We start from the raw sequence: 15,066 nt of genomic DNA on the forward strand, positions 1-15,066 counted from the left end.
ATGGTGTGGATGGGACTAACAGCAACTGGTGTAATAGGGCTGTTTTTCTTCGAAGGAAACGTTAATCAACTTACATACCAAAATATGTTGCGAGAATTTCTTTTCCATGAACTTGATCCCTTAAATCTTGATCCACACAATGATATGTGGTTTCAACAAGATGGTGCTCCAGCACATCGTACTAGGGCAACATTGCAAATTTTAAGAGGAAGATTTGGAAACCGTTTAATAAGTATAGTTTCTGATGTTGAGTGGCCAGCTGGAAGTCCTGATCTAACCCCATGCGACTTCTTTCTATGGGGCTTTCTTAAGCAACAAGTTTATAAAACTCCTTCAGTAACACTTGAAGAACTACGACGATCGATACAGCGTGCCGTTGAACAGATAACTCCAGACACTCTTGAAAAAATCTTCACAAAGACACTTATACACAGAGTGAACTTAAGTTTAGCACATCACGGAGATCACGTGGAATAAATTGCAAAGTACTAAAAAGATTTACAGTCTATAAGGACGGCAATGTTTGTTCTAGAGGTAAGACAATATTTCAAATATTTCTCTGAAGTAAATAGCTATTAGTATGTTTCAATAAGAAAAAAAAAAAAAAAAACATTTAGAATGCAGTTCTGCAAGGCTAAGTAATTAACGAAAGGTGGGACTCATACTATGTTCAATTCATTGTTTTAAACATCACAGAAACATACCTACCATTGCCTGCAGCATTTGAATTACAAAATTAGGCTTCTTCACCTTATGGCAATATTGACCTTTTCATTATGGTCATGTGCACCCCTTGGAAGGACCTCTCTGCATGTGTTCTATGGAAGCTCAAACCCGTATTTAAAACGCCACAGTTTTATACTTGCTAAAACATAAAACACGAAATTTTAACTGTGTGACCTTTGACATTTTATGACATTGCTGACCTTTTTGCTATGCCCATACACACCAATTCGAAGGACCTTTATGCATGTTTTCTGTAGTAGCACAAAGCATTTTTCAAACGTCTCACGTTCATACTTGCTAACACTTCAAACATGAAATTTTAACTGCGTGACCTTTGACCTTTTATGACATTGTTGACCTTTTTCCTATGCCCATATAAACCAATTCGAAAGACTTTTATGCATGTGTTCCATGGTAGCTCAAATCAGTTTTCAAACGTCACAGTTTCATAGTTGCTAACACATCAAACATGAAATTTTACTGCGTGACCTTTGACCTCTTATGATGACCTTTTCCCTATGCCCATACACCTCGTTGCAAGGATCTTTATGCATGTGTTCTGTGTCACTTCAAAGCATTATTTCCAATGTCACAGCTTCTTATTTGTTAACACATCAAATATGACATTTTAACTACGTGACCTTTGACCTCTGATGATATTACTGACCTCTTCGTTTTGCTAAAAAGGATGTTCAGTAGATCCTTTGTGCATATGTACTTTTAACATTATCTTCAACTGAATTAGTTTTGTACAATAAGCTGTTGAAAAGGGAGCTTTTTCTTCAAGGGTTACAGATGACCTGCTAGAGGTCACCGGGTCACGATTGCCCAAATTTCTCGTTATCACATTGTTTCGGATCAGAATCTATGTCGATATACCAATTTTCGCTACCGGAGATGGATATTCAAAAAAATGGCACGTGAGTCTACTATTTAACATTGAAATCCCATAAGGAAAAAATCGCATTTTGACCTTTGACCCTGTAACTCCGCAAACAATAACACCCGCGATCTCGTTTTGCTATCAAACAAATCTTCTGACCTTCCTCTAAATTGCCTGCAAATTTCACAGTTCTAGCTTTTACCAGTTCTGAGTACTATGAAATTAAAGTTTACACACGAATTATGGGACAGTCTGTATATACACATATAGACCCTATATTTTTTTCTTCCTTTCTTTTCTGTTTCCTTATTTGTAAATAATCTGTATTCATTTTTTTAACTTTTTTGTAAATATTCTGTATGCATTTTAATCTGTAACTTTAAGATCTGACGATTGTAATGCTTTGGATGGCCTCTGAAATTTCTGCAATAAACACGATATGAATATGAATATGAATATTGACTCTCGGGGGAAGTGTAGAAGTAAAACTTCACCATTCCACGTGCACTCCTTCTGGGTTGGGCTACGAATTTTTCAGCAGCTTCTCGTACATTTCTAGTCAATATGGTAAACGTCACGTCAGTACTTTAAAACAAAATAAGTAAGGGAGCATTAGTGCATACCAATTACTAACTAAAGATCAGCACTCTGACAATACCTTTTTTTTTTGGGGGGGGAGCTAAATAAATAATCAATTTAATTCCATACATTTATTATTATTATCATTTGCAGGAAGAGAAAACACAACTCTTTTTATCCCCTTCAAAAAATTAAGTCCTGGTAGTCGCAAATGAAGCTGTTATAAGCCATCCCCTGAATATTGAAAGCCAAGAATAATGTTTCAGGAAATAGAAGTATAGATCCTTTAAATAAAACAAAATATGAAACTGAAAACTTCAAATCTCGATAAATACAAACAAGTTATGTAATTGGTTTTACCTTTTTTTTTTTTTTTTTGTTTCTACCCGAAGTTGATCCAATGAGAAGAAAACAAGTGGACTAAATCTGCTATTGTTCGCTAATAATATAGGAAAATTAGGCCCAAATTGGGCAAAGTGCGGAAAAATAGTATAACAAGCTGAAAATTGGTGGATGTGTTCTTTGGATACCCCTGATTAACATACTCAAAATCCCAAAAAATCCCACCTGGGCAACATGCCGCCATCTTGGAAAATAGCCGCCATTGAAAATTTTTTACTTACGTTCCTTTTGAAGGCCATAACATCGGACACAAGAGAGATATTGATGTGCGGTTTGCGCGAGGTTATCGCAGACACTCCAGACTATTCACTGAGAACAACATTTAAACCTTTAATTGGAAATCTATGTAAACAAAGTATATAAAAATACAACTGCGAAAATTTTTCGATACATATTTTCAATACAACTCGATTTTCGCTCTTTTCCGTCCGTTTTATCAAAAAAAGTAATGAAGCAAATGTTGTAGAGCACACAAAAATACACAAGAATATATCCTAGTTTTATCCAAAAACTCAAGTCTGAATGGTTTAATAGAGCACGCAGTAAACGCGGCACCATGTGTAGTGCAGTATTTTTTTCTCCGGTTGTTATGTGCCTTTTTCATTTATATGAAAAACAATCAAAATATTTGCACTTGAAAGTACAGAACTATATCTTCACAAATTATAAGTTCGTTAGTTTCTTACGTACGAGAAAACCAAGTATGCGAGTATATTTATTTTCCCAAATATGGAAAAGAAAATTTGATAAGCTATGTTCTTTAATAGTGCATACCTGGCAACACGTAAATTTGGCAACAGCGGTAACACATGTTAGCGTTGTTATATCTAAAGCGGTTCGAAGTTTTTGTTTGTAACTCTGTCTTTATATGCAGTTTCGACAGCGTTTAAAAAAAGAAAAGAAAAAAACTTGACTAGTGAACAGTGTTTGGTGGATCAGTGGTTTTGGCTTGAAAATGAGTACCAAACTGTGCTAATTTTCGTGTTGAATAGGGTTTACAATGGATATGATGGAGAGTGTTGTATGTGTTATATGCAAAGACCCGATATCTGAAAATGAGGCTGTGATCGTGACTAGAGGGTTAGAAACTATTCGCTCCATAAGCTTAATTCGAGGAGATGACTTGCATAAGAGTTTAGTGGACAAAGAAAAAGTGGCAGTGCATAATAAATGTAGGAAAGACTACACCCGTCGAATTAGAAAGTTACAGATAAGGGACAAGATTTTAGCATAAACTTACGTAAAAGTGTCGATGCGTTTGATTTCAAGGCACACTGCTTGCTGTGTGTAAAACCAACCCAGTTTGCCGAATCGAGAAAACATCCCGAACGTTTTCCCGCAGTTAGTTGTGTTACTACATTGCCATTTAAAGAAACTGTCATTGCACAGGCAAAAAGAAGAAATGACGAATGGGGAAGCGAAGTTCTTCTACGGGTCTGCTCTATGATTGACCTTGTTGCAGTTGAAGCTAAGTATCACCGAAAATGTTTTTCTACGTTTGCAGCGAAAAATCAAAATCGTCCATCTGTGGGTTATCACAGCAGGGGCCTGAGTTGGAAAAGGATACAGCGTTTGCAAAACTGTGTGAATTCATGGAAAATGATGATGAGTGCCAATATCGTTTAGCCGATCTTCATCGGGTAATGAATGAGTTGTCTCCTGGTGTAGAACTGTACAGTGAAAGGCGCCTTAAAGAAAGACTGCAGCAACATTTTGACCAAAGAGTAATTTTCACACACATCAAAGGCAAATCGGGTATCGTAGTGTCATTTAGAAGTGTAGTGAGCCGTGTACTAACGGACGAATGGTTTAAAAGAGTGGAAATCAATCTTTCGAATGAAAAGAAGAGAATAGTGCAAATGGCAGCAGAGATTATCAAAGAAGATATTTGTTCTGTTGTATACACGACTGATACATATCCATCAGCTGAAGACATTCGAAAAGGGGGTGCTGACATGGTTCCAGAAAATTGAAAACTGTTTTTGGAAACAGTAACCAAGAAGAAACATTACTGCAAATCACAAACAACACTGAGCATAGCCCATGCAATTATATCAGCAGTACGGCCAAGATCATTCGTGTCACCAATTCAATTGGGTGTATCAGTTTATTTGCATAGAAGGTTTCGGTGCCGCTCAATTATCGACCTTTTCCATGCCATGGGACTGTGTTCATCTTACAGTGAAGCGATTAAGTATGAATCTTCAGTAACGGAACATGCCCCGACATTAATAGACGACAGAGCTTTCGTTCCGTATGTGTTCGATAACATAGATCACAACGTTAGCAGTGTTGACGGATATGGTAATTTTCATGTAATGGGTGGAATCGTCTGTGCAACGCCAGCTTCTTTCGTGAAAGTTGAAAATGAGGTTCTTCGTCCAGCGTCAGTGCCTTCTTCCAACAATATCGGGAGGTTTGGTTACACAAAGATCAGGACGTATAACAAGCACTACAAAAGTGGACTCAAGCATTTTTCTATGGAGGATGTTAGCATACTTAACACTAAGCCACAGAATGCTGAATTCGCTAGAAATATCGACTTGTTATGGATGTCTGGACCAAGTTGTAAAGTGTCAAATTTTGTAGGATGGAGCGGATTCATGGAAACAATAATGCAATCCGAGGAGTGTGTGGAAATATCTGATGTACTACCACTTCCAATAGTGAACCTCGAACCCAGTAACATGTCGACTATATACTCCTGTTTGGAGTTTGCATCGGAGCAGTGCAAGAAACAAAATCAGTCATCATGTATCGTAACATTTGACCAGCCACTTTACGTTAAAGCTATGGACATCGTTTTAGCAGCAAATGTTGACAGCCCGCTCTCAAAAGTGATTGTACGTCTTGGAGGATTCCATTTGTTAATGTCGTTCATGGGTCCCGTTGGAAAAATTATGGAAGGCAGTGGCTTACAAGAGCTTTAGCAGCAACTATTTGCGAAAAACTCTGTAGTACATATGTTGACAGGACATTCTTACGCTAGAGCACTACGAGCTCACTTCTTAACTCAAAATGCTCTCTGCTTATTGCTTGTGACCAAAAACATTAACGATGAAGTGCTGTGTGAAGAACGACTGAAAGAAGTTAAAGAAGATGATGAACTTTTATTCCAGGGGAAGAAGAAAGTAGATGATGTTCTACGCACCGATGCAGTGAGAAAGCTTATTTCATCTATTAAAACAGCTTTGGAAGTAGAAGCTCTGAAAAGTAGGACAGGCAAACTATGGGTTCAGTACTTTGAGCAGGTAGAAATCATGCGTAATTTTGTTAGAGCAGAACGCACAGGGGATTGGGCACTGCACTTATTCAGCGTACAAAAAATGCTTCTCTATTTGCATGCCGGTGGCCATATTAATTATGCGAAATCTGCTCACATGTATTTGCAGCAGATGACAAAGCTGAAATCATATTTGTCATCTTCCGACTATGAAGAATTCGTGAAGAAGGGATTTTTCACTGTACGACGGAAATTGAAATTCTGGAGTGGAGTTTGGTCAGACTTGACCATTGAGCAGGTTTTGATGAAGAATATAAAGACGACCGGAGGTTTAACTCGTGGTCGTGATATATCCGACTCTGTTCTCGCACGCTGGATACATTCTATGCCGGCATCAATGAAGGTACTGGATGCTTTGGAAGATTTCGCAGGTGTAGCTATCGCAATATCACAACAGCATGTAGAACTTGGACAAGCCTGCCAAAAAAGGGACTTAAGGCACATAGAAATATTCGCTATGTGGTTACGAACGCATTCTCCTTTTGAGAAACCTCCCGATCTTCTAGTTTCTTTGCACAGTGGTGTTATAGCAGACGAAACAGTGAACTGTGATTCAGCTTACGAGCAGGGAATTAAGACCTTAAAGAAGCTTGATGGGAAATCTTTTGCGGACATCAAGCTTCAACGGAAGGACAAGGTAGTCACTCTTGCAGCAATGACGAATGCCATGGTTGTTCGGGGTGAATTGATTCCTGTGAATCCTAACCAGCTGTTCCATCGAATGGCATGCGTTGTTCGAAGTGAAGAGGAACTGGAAGGTTGTATGAACTACGAACTGGCATTTTTTTGTTTTTTTTTTTGTTTTAAGGCCTCCACATTCCCCTGCCGTTGCCAATTACTTTTGGACTTATTATAGGGCAGTCGCAACTTTGCCTCTGCCTTTATTTTCTCTCTTTACTTTTATTTTCGTGTATCTCTCTCTCTTTTTTTCGGCTATTATTCCTCAGCAGGTTGAGGTGAGGCATATTTTACTAGCATGGCATCTAGTACTTTAAACCATGCCCTTTAATGTACCTTTTTTATTTTTTTTATTTCATTTTTATTATTATTATTTTCTTTTTTTACAAAAAAAACGGACAAACCTATAAAAGAATATTACAAATATATAAAAGATAAATTTTCTTTTTTTTTATCATTTGTCATTCATTAAAAACAATTTTTTTTTGCACTATTTTGGGCTGCTTCCTCTACCGCCACCTGAAAGTAAATTAAAAAGAATCGATGGCATCGATGCCACTAGCACTCTTCGACGCAACTATGCTTAGGAAAGGCACAAAGTCAACTTTAAGAGGTGTTATGGAGAAAATATGCCCCCCATCTGAAACCTTTCCTGAAACTTCAAGCTTTGTTCTAGACGGAGGAGATTTACTGCATCGAGTTCACTGGCCAAGACCAGGGACTTTCCGTGATGTATGTCAGAGCTATGTTTTATTCATCAAAGCAAATTATAAATTACACGTTACGGTAGTTTTTGATGATTATACGGAATGTACAACAAAAGCCACAGAGCGCATGCGACGAAGATCACAACTTTCGTCTTCAGAAGTGCTGGTAGAGCGGCAAACTGAAGCAAGTACTTCACAGCATCAATTTTTAGGAAATGAGGCGAACAAGGCAAGCTTCATAGCGCTTCTAGGATCACAATTAAAAGAAAATGGAATTACTGTGATCAACGCTTCGGATGATGCTGACCGTCTCATAGTAGTTACTGCTATCGAACTGGGAAAAAGTGAGGAAAACCCTGTCATTGTGGGCACAGACACCGACTTGCTAGTACTTCTTACGGCACTTGCACAAACAAATAATAACATTCGGTTGCTTATACCGGGCTCGAAGTCGCACCCCCCAAAATTATTCGAGTCTACGAAATTGCAGCTGGCCCTGGGTGACATGTATAATCATATGCTTTTCCTTCACGCAATATCTGGCTGTGACACCACATCGACACCTTTCAAAAGAGGAAAAATACTCGCCTTTAAGACACTGGAAGCATCTCCAAACCTTCGCAAGAAAGTGGACATTTTTAATAAGGAGAATGCAGCAGTTGATGAGATCGTGACGGCTGGTGAAGAATTTCTTGTCGCTATGTACGGTGGAAAAATTTCCGATGGGCTTAACAAAACTCGATATGAGTGCTACGTCAGGACTGTTGCTAGACATAAAATAGGTGCAACATTCGATTTAGCAACCCTTCCTCCAACATCAGCAGCAGCGAAGCAACATTGCTTAAGAGTGTATCATCAGGTTCAGGAATGGCGTGGTGTGTCCCTCCCTCCAGTCGAATGGGGCTGGAAGAAAAACAGTAATGGTGAGTTAATACCTGTACCTAGCACTCAACCTCCAGCTCCAGATATGCTGATGAACCTTGTAAGCTGCAATTGCCACGTAGGGTGTGAAAAATATTGTGGTTGTCGGAAAGATGGACTTCGATGCTCACCATTTTGCAGCAACTGTGCAATTGAAGGATGTACAAATCAAGAGGATACTGCAGATTCAATGATCTATGAAGAAGAACATGAAGACCTGACCAATAACGAAATGCCGAACCTGATATCAACCGCAAGCAAGCGACGCGGATGCTCTAAATCCGTAGGTTCCTTCAAAAGAAAATGCTCGAAGTAAAATATTTGGAAGTATTGCCCATCTGGAAGTTGTTTTGTTACATTCTTGTGCAGCAACTAACTAAGGCTAAGCAAGTGACACTGCGTTTACTGCGCGCTCTATTAAACCATTCAGACTTGAGTTTTTGGAGAAAACTAGGATATATTCTTGTGTATTTTTGTGTGCTCTACAACATTTGCTTCATTACTTTTTTTGATAAAACGGACGGAAAAGAGCGAAAATCGAGTTGTATTGAAAATATGTATCGAAAAATTTTCGCAGTTGTAATTTTTATATACTTTGTTTACATAGATTTCCAATTAAAGGTTTAAATGTTATTTTCAGTGAATAGTCTGGAGCGTCTGAGATAACCTCGCGCAAACCGCACATCAATATCTCTCTTGTGTCCGATGTTATGGCCTTCAAAAGGAACGTAAGTAAAAAATTTTCAATGGCGGCCATTTTCTAAGATGGCGGCATGTTGCCCAGGTGGGATTTTTTTGGGATTTTGAGTATGTTAATCAGGGGTATCCAAAGAACACATCCACCAATTTTCAGCTTGTTATACTATTTTTCCGCACTTCGAACTAATTTTCCTATACTATAAGCACAATAATTAAAAATCATAAGAAAGAAGTATAACTAAAATTTACCGGAAAAGGCGCTAAATTAGAAAACAGAAATATGCGTGCATACCCAGACGCTCAAAGAAGAGAGACTGAGGACTAATCTGCCACATAGTAAATGCATAGATAGTACGATCTGACAATTAGATTGGTTATGAAACTGATATAAAATGCTATATGTAGAATGTTTTATGATTGTAGGAGTCTGGGGGGGGGCAGTCTAGATGTCAGCAAGGGGGGAAGGAATAGCCACCAGGGCGTCGTCAGGGGTCGTCACTGGTTGAGTTACAACAGAGCTTGTTACTTGTGTTGAGTTTGGTTTCGATGAGTATTATAGTTTCAGACAAATTTATATAATATTTTTAATACTTTTTCGTCATAAAGATATATACAGTATCACGATAACAATATGATTTGTTACATATGTTTTGTCTTCGCGGAGTTTCTTATTAGTGTTGACTTTGGTGTCAGTGTCCTTTTTAGTTTCGATAGTGGTCAAATTAGTATCATATTTTACTAGTTTATCGTGATAAAAGATATATTCAATATCATGATAATGATTTGATTTTTAGTGTGTACGTAGATGTCATAGAGATTCTGCTTCGTGTTCAGTTTGGTGTTTATAGCCATGTACAGTTTTCGGGGAGCCCAAAATTAGTATAATATTTTTGGTCGTTTTTTGTGATGAAGATATATTCGACATCATGATATTGGTATGATTTTTGGATGCATGTTGGCGTTGTAGCTGTTTTTATTTGTGTTGATTGATTTAATTTGATTTTAGTGTCCTTTCAGCAGCGAGGCTATATGTGACACCGAGCGTCGTGATGCAAACTGGAGAGTCACGTGAATAAAAGCCGTGACGGCCACTAGGTCTAGAAAGCTCCTGATAAGACTGTTAGAAACAGGGTGATGCAGCGGGCTGACCATGGCCTCATCGCATGGACGTAGTTCAGCCGGTCGTTAACAGTTGGCGTAGAGCAGCTTAGGCCCACAAAAAGAGCTGTTACGCCAAGTCACTTACTTCTTGACGTGGAATCCGCAATACTTGAGCTCCCACCAGGACTCGAACCCGGATCTCCCACGCCAATGTCTTGCACGTTAATCGTTTAGCTACGCAGGAGCTCTTTTTATGTTGAATTTGGTATCGTTGGTCATTATAGTTTCAGTAGTGGTCATATGTATACACTATGTTCATTGTTTTTCGTGATATAATAATATTGTGAGTTTTGGCATATGTATCGGCGTTGTAGATTTTCTAATTTGTGTTGAGTTTGGTGCCCATGCTCATTACAGTTTCGGTGATGGCTAAGTTTATTTCTGATAGATTTTTGTTGTAACAATATATCAAATATCACAATATTGTTATGATTTATGGTAAATATGTCAAAGTAAGAGAGGTTCTTATTTATGTTGAGTTTGGTGTTTGTGGTCAGTATAATTTCAGTGGTTCAAAATTTATGGGAACGCCGTACTCTAGTGGTTAAAGCGTTGGACTCATGTTCGCGTGGTCCAAGGTTCGATTTCCGTGCGGTGTTTTCCAATTTCCGGAGTTCACCCAGCGTCGTGATGCATTCCGAAGAGTCACGTAGATACAAGACGTGATGGCCACTAGGTCTAGAAAGCTTCTGATAGGCCTACGACTGTTAGAGCCAGGGCGACGCATCGGGCTGACCATAAGTTTGTCAACCGGTCGCTAACAGTTGGCGGTGGAGCGGCTTAGCCCCACAAAAAAAGCTGCTACGTCAAGTGGTTGGTGACCAAATTTATATCACATTTTGATAATTTTTCATGATATAGATATATTAAGAATCACAATATTAATATGATTTTTGGCACATGTTTCGGCGTAGTAGAGATTCTTGTTTGTGTTGAGTTTGGTGTCAATGGCCTTTTTAGTTTGATTGAGGCCAAATTCATTTCATATTTTTATTGATTTTTCGTGATAAAGGTGTATTCAGTATCATGATATTGATATGATTTTTGGCGTATATGTAGGCATCGTATTGAGTTTGTATTGAGTTTGGAACTGGTGGTCATTTGTAGATTCAGTGGTGGTCAAATTCATATTATATTGTAGATAGTTTCTCCTGATAAAGACATTAAACATCACAATATTGATATGATTTTTAGGATATATTCGTATTGATTATATATCCTACCGCGTGGTAGGTGTCACTATTTGTATTGGTTTTAGTATCGATGACAATTATGGTTTCGGTGGTGACCACATAAATTTATTGGTCAGTAATTTAGGCACACCCAAATAATTTTGTAATTTATCATCAATCGAAATGCTATTGTAGTAGACACTGACTCAAATATGTTTCGTGCAAAATATTTTATAGAATCTAGGTATGTAAACAAAATGGTCAATAAATGATTTTGTTCAGATTATTCAAAAGATCTGTTTGCTATATTTTGTACTGTTATCCAGTACTGTAGTCCGAAAATTTTCAGAGGGTATACGTTGTTTTTTGATCACTTATGATAGTCAATAAAAGACATAGAAGACACTTTTTGATCAACAAGGTAAAACGCATGTATTAATTAATTCAATTGAAATATAAAGGATACATTACTGTTTTATAGTCGAAAAGTAATTCATGATATTTTCTTGGTGACACTCTTTACTTACCACATCAGACCATTAATAACATAAATGGATATAGGTATGGAGAAGGAATCAACTCACTCCGAGAAGGAACAGAAAAAGTCGCTCCCGATGCGCCAGAAGTAAAAAAAAAAAAAAAAAAAAAAAAAAAAAGTGTGCCCAAATTTAACTATAAAATCATTAAGACATATAATGCTTTTTTCAATTAATAGGTTCTCTATTGGTGAAAGTTACGTATTAACACTGGCGTGATATTGAAAATATTCATACCTTAGTTCAAAAATATCGAATAAGATTGGTTCTCTTGAGCAGAGAACAAGGTTTTAAGCAATTGAAATATCACAGCCCTCGACCTTCAAAACGCTTGGGTAACAAAAATGTGCTATTTTGCATCGATCTATCCCCTCATCCTAAAACTAACAATTTTGTGTTTTGGTTCCGTCCTGTATAATATTCAAATAATAGTAGCTACTATAGTAACCATGAAAACCTTCGATAAAATATAAGACGTGACACTAACCTTGATAAAGTCTTCGGAAACGGAAACTACTTGCCCCCGTTTGCTTAAGAAAACTCACAAGCGTAACTTTTAATTGTCCGATTAAATAAATAAATAAATACAGTGACTCGAAAAAGTATTCGTATAGTTACTATTTTTTTAAGAATGAGTGCCTGTTTAATATTAGGCCTATTTAACGAGTAAATTAAGCTGAGATAATGTATATAAACCCTATACATTTACGTCCACACTATCTTGCACCATTAATTCACCAGCTGCGCCACCTATTCAGTGTAGTTTGCTAGTTTCATGTCTTACTCCCGTCGAAAAAGTACTCGTACATCGTATAGTTTTGTTTGTAGTAAAGATACGTGCCTATAAGCACTGCTAGTGTGATTATTCTTGCATTGGGCTTGAAGTGATTGCTGACAGAAGCAGTTCAACTTATTTCTCAGTCTGCGTTCACCACAAACATTTAGTAAAAGGTAAGATGGGGCACAAAGAAAAGAAACAATGGAAGATGAAAGAAAATTAATATCAGGGTTTACAATGAGACTAAATCGGTGTCTGAAATATATAAAATTCATGGAACGACTTTCCTCAACGGTGCAGTTGATATTAGATAAATTCATCGTTACAAAGTCAATTAAAAATGAACATAGGAGTTGTCGCCAAGAAGAACTATCAAATAGATACAAGAACATAATAGTGCATACTATCAAAATTAATCCAAAGGTAAGTGGCTCTAAGATTGCAAATGAGCTGGAGAGACGACGAGTAAAGGTATCATTGGCTACAGTGAGGAATGAATTGAAAACAGCATGCTATAATTGTCGTACCTCAAGAAACAAAACTTGAGGGATTAACAGTAATCGCAAGAAGCGCCTAGAATTCGCTCTGAAAGGCGTAAATAAGCCTTTTGACATTTCAAACAAAGTTATTTTCATCGACGAGAGATAAGTACAACTTGTTTGGGTCAAATGGGAGAAAACTAGGCGAAGAATGAACAGAACAGAGATCGATCCTAAAAATCGTACTCCAATATTTAAACATACTGTAGGATCTATACTTGTTTGACGGTCAGTGAGTGCTGTTGATGTTGGGAATTCGTGTTTAGTAGAAGCAACGATGAACCAAGAAACTATAGCAATATTTTAAATACCAATCTTCGTCAAAGAAGTGCACAAATGGGTCCCATAATGACTTCTCTAGTAGCAAGAAAGCTTTTGGCTTTCAAAGCTTGCACTGAAACACATGCTTTCATACAATCTGCCTTTTGCTGTACTTGCAAGCGATGCTTTAGACCAGCCTTTCCGAACCTTGTCCACACTGCGGCCCCCTTATCAAATAGCCTACCTATCAGGTGTAGAAAAAGCATTTTTCTTAAAAAAAAAAAAAAAAGTATTTACTTCAACAAATGAACATGATAATCAGTGTATTACTATAAATGGGTATTTCTCACCATTGTATGTGTCTTTCTCATATTGCCTTGCGGATCCCCTGAGATCGTCTTGCGGATCACTGGGGGTCCGCGGACCCCAGGTTAGGAAAGACTGCTTTAGACCCTTCCAGAGCGTCATAGCCAGAGATGTTCACCCTCGCGAGGGTGGCCCTCTCGAGGGCATCCTCACCCTCAAGTTCCCTCGCCCACAGTGACGCGAGGGCGAGGACAAGTTTTGGCCGCGAGGGCGAGGGTGCACGAGGGCGAGGACAAGCTTCGATGGCGAGGGTGAGGGTGCGCGAGGGCGAGGACAAGTTTTGGCCGCGGAGGCGAGGGCGCGCGAGGGCGAGGACAAGCTTCGATGGCGAGGGTGAGGGTGCGCGAGGGCGAGGACAAGTTTCGGCAGCGGAGGCGAGGGCGCGCGAGGGCGAGGACAAGCTTCGATGGCGAGAGTGAGGGTGCGCGAGGGCGAGGAAAAGCTTCGACAAAGAGGGCGAGGGTGCGCGAGGGCGAGGAAAAGCTTCGACGAAGAGGGCGAGGGTGAACGAGGGTGAGGGCCAATTGTTACTGCGGGAGCGAGGATGCACGATGGCTAGAGACAACTTCCTTCAGGAGAACGAGGGCACGCGAGGGAGGAGGACAAGCTTCCTTAAAAGCAACTGTTTTGGAGTTTGCTATTTGACCTCTTTTGGAGAGAGGCAAAATTTAAAATATCATCTGCCATGTCCCCTAGATGAAAAGTTAGTGTCATAGCAAGGTTATACATTAATCGTATTTGTCCTTTCAATTAATTGCAGTAGACAATTTCTCGTGTGTACGTACATAATTATTAAAAATAATAATGCAAATAAGAATAATATTTGATTTTTCCCATGAAAGTTTCCGGGTAGAAATAGCGCTACATTAAGAAGTAAGTGTGCCTCATTGTTGCCCTCTCTGTGTTGGAGACGTTTTAGATAAGAAGTGTCTACTACACTGTCATGTTTAAAGAGTGTTGGTAGACAGACAGACAGTCACTCACGTCATTCAGCAGTAAACGACAAGAGCGCTGATATCTGAACAAACACAATCAATGAGAGAACCATCAGAATGCAGTAGATCAGATGGAGAAAGACTTGATGGAATGACTTTGGTTCATAGATGGCCATTTTGCTCTGGACTCTCTGGGACTCGGGCTCATTTTTTTCAACTGGGCTCTCGCTCATTTATTCCTTTGGGAATCGTGCTCGGGCTCACTTCCCTCAGTTGGACTCGCGCTGACTTATTTCATTGACGCTCGGGGTAGCGCTTAATTATTGAACCCGAGAACGGTTGAGCGCGAATGCCGAGCTAGCGAGCGTTGGGCTCGTGAGTTTGGATGCCCATGAAATGGGCTGATTAATAGCATACATCCTCCTCCAATGTCCACCACT

General features: G+C 38.8%; 1 protein-coding gene across 1 annotated transcript; it reads left to right on the top strand.

Annotated features, from left to right (window-relative positions):
* On the top strand, nt 1–477 carry LOC145692281 (uncharacterized). The gene has a single exon (XM_081767578.1). It carries the CDS (start codon nt 1–3, stop codon nt 475–477), a length of 477 nt encoding a protein of 158 aa, XP_081623704.1.
* The last annotated feature ends 14,589 nt before the right edge of the window (nt 478–15,066 follow it).

The sequence above is a fragment of the Thermobia domestica genome, chromosome 8, assembly GCF_964235325.1.
Source record: "Thermobia domestica chromosome 8, izTheDome1.hap1.1, whole genome shotgun sequence".
Classification (NCBI taxonomy): domain Eukaryota; kingdom Metazoa; phylum Arthropoda; class Insecta; order Zygentoma; family Lepismatidae; genus Thermobia; species Thermobia domestica.

Bases quoted from the DNA above. Each gene is read 5' to 3' on its own strand.
- LOC145692281 (XM_081767578.1), top strand. From the start codon at position 1: ATGGTGTGGATGGGACTAACAGCAACTGGTGTAATAGGGCTGTTTTTC.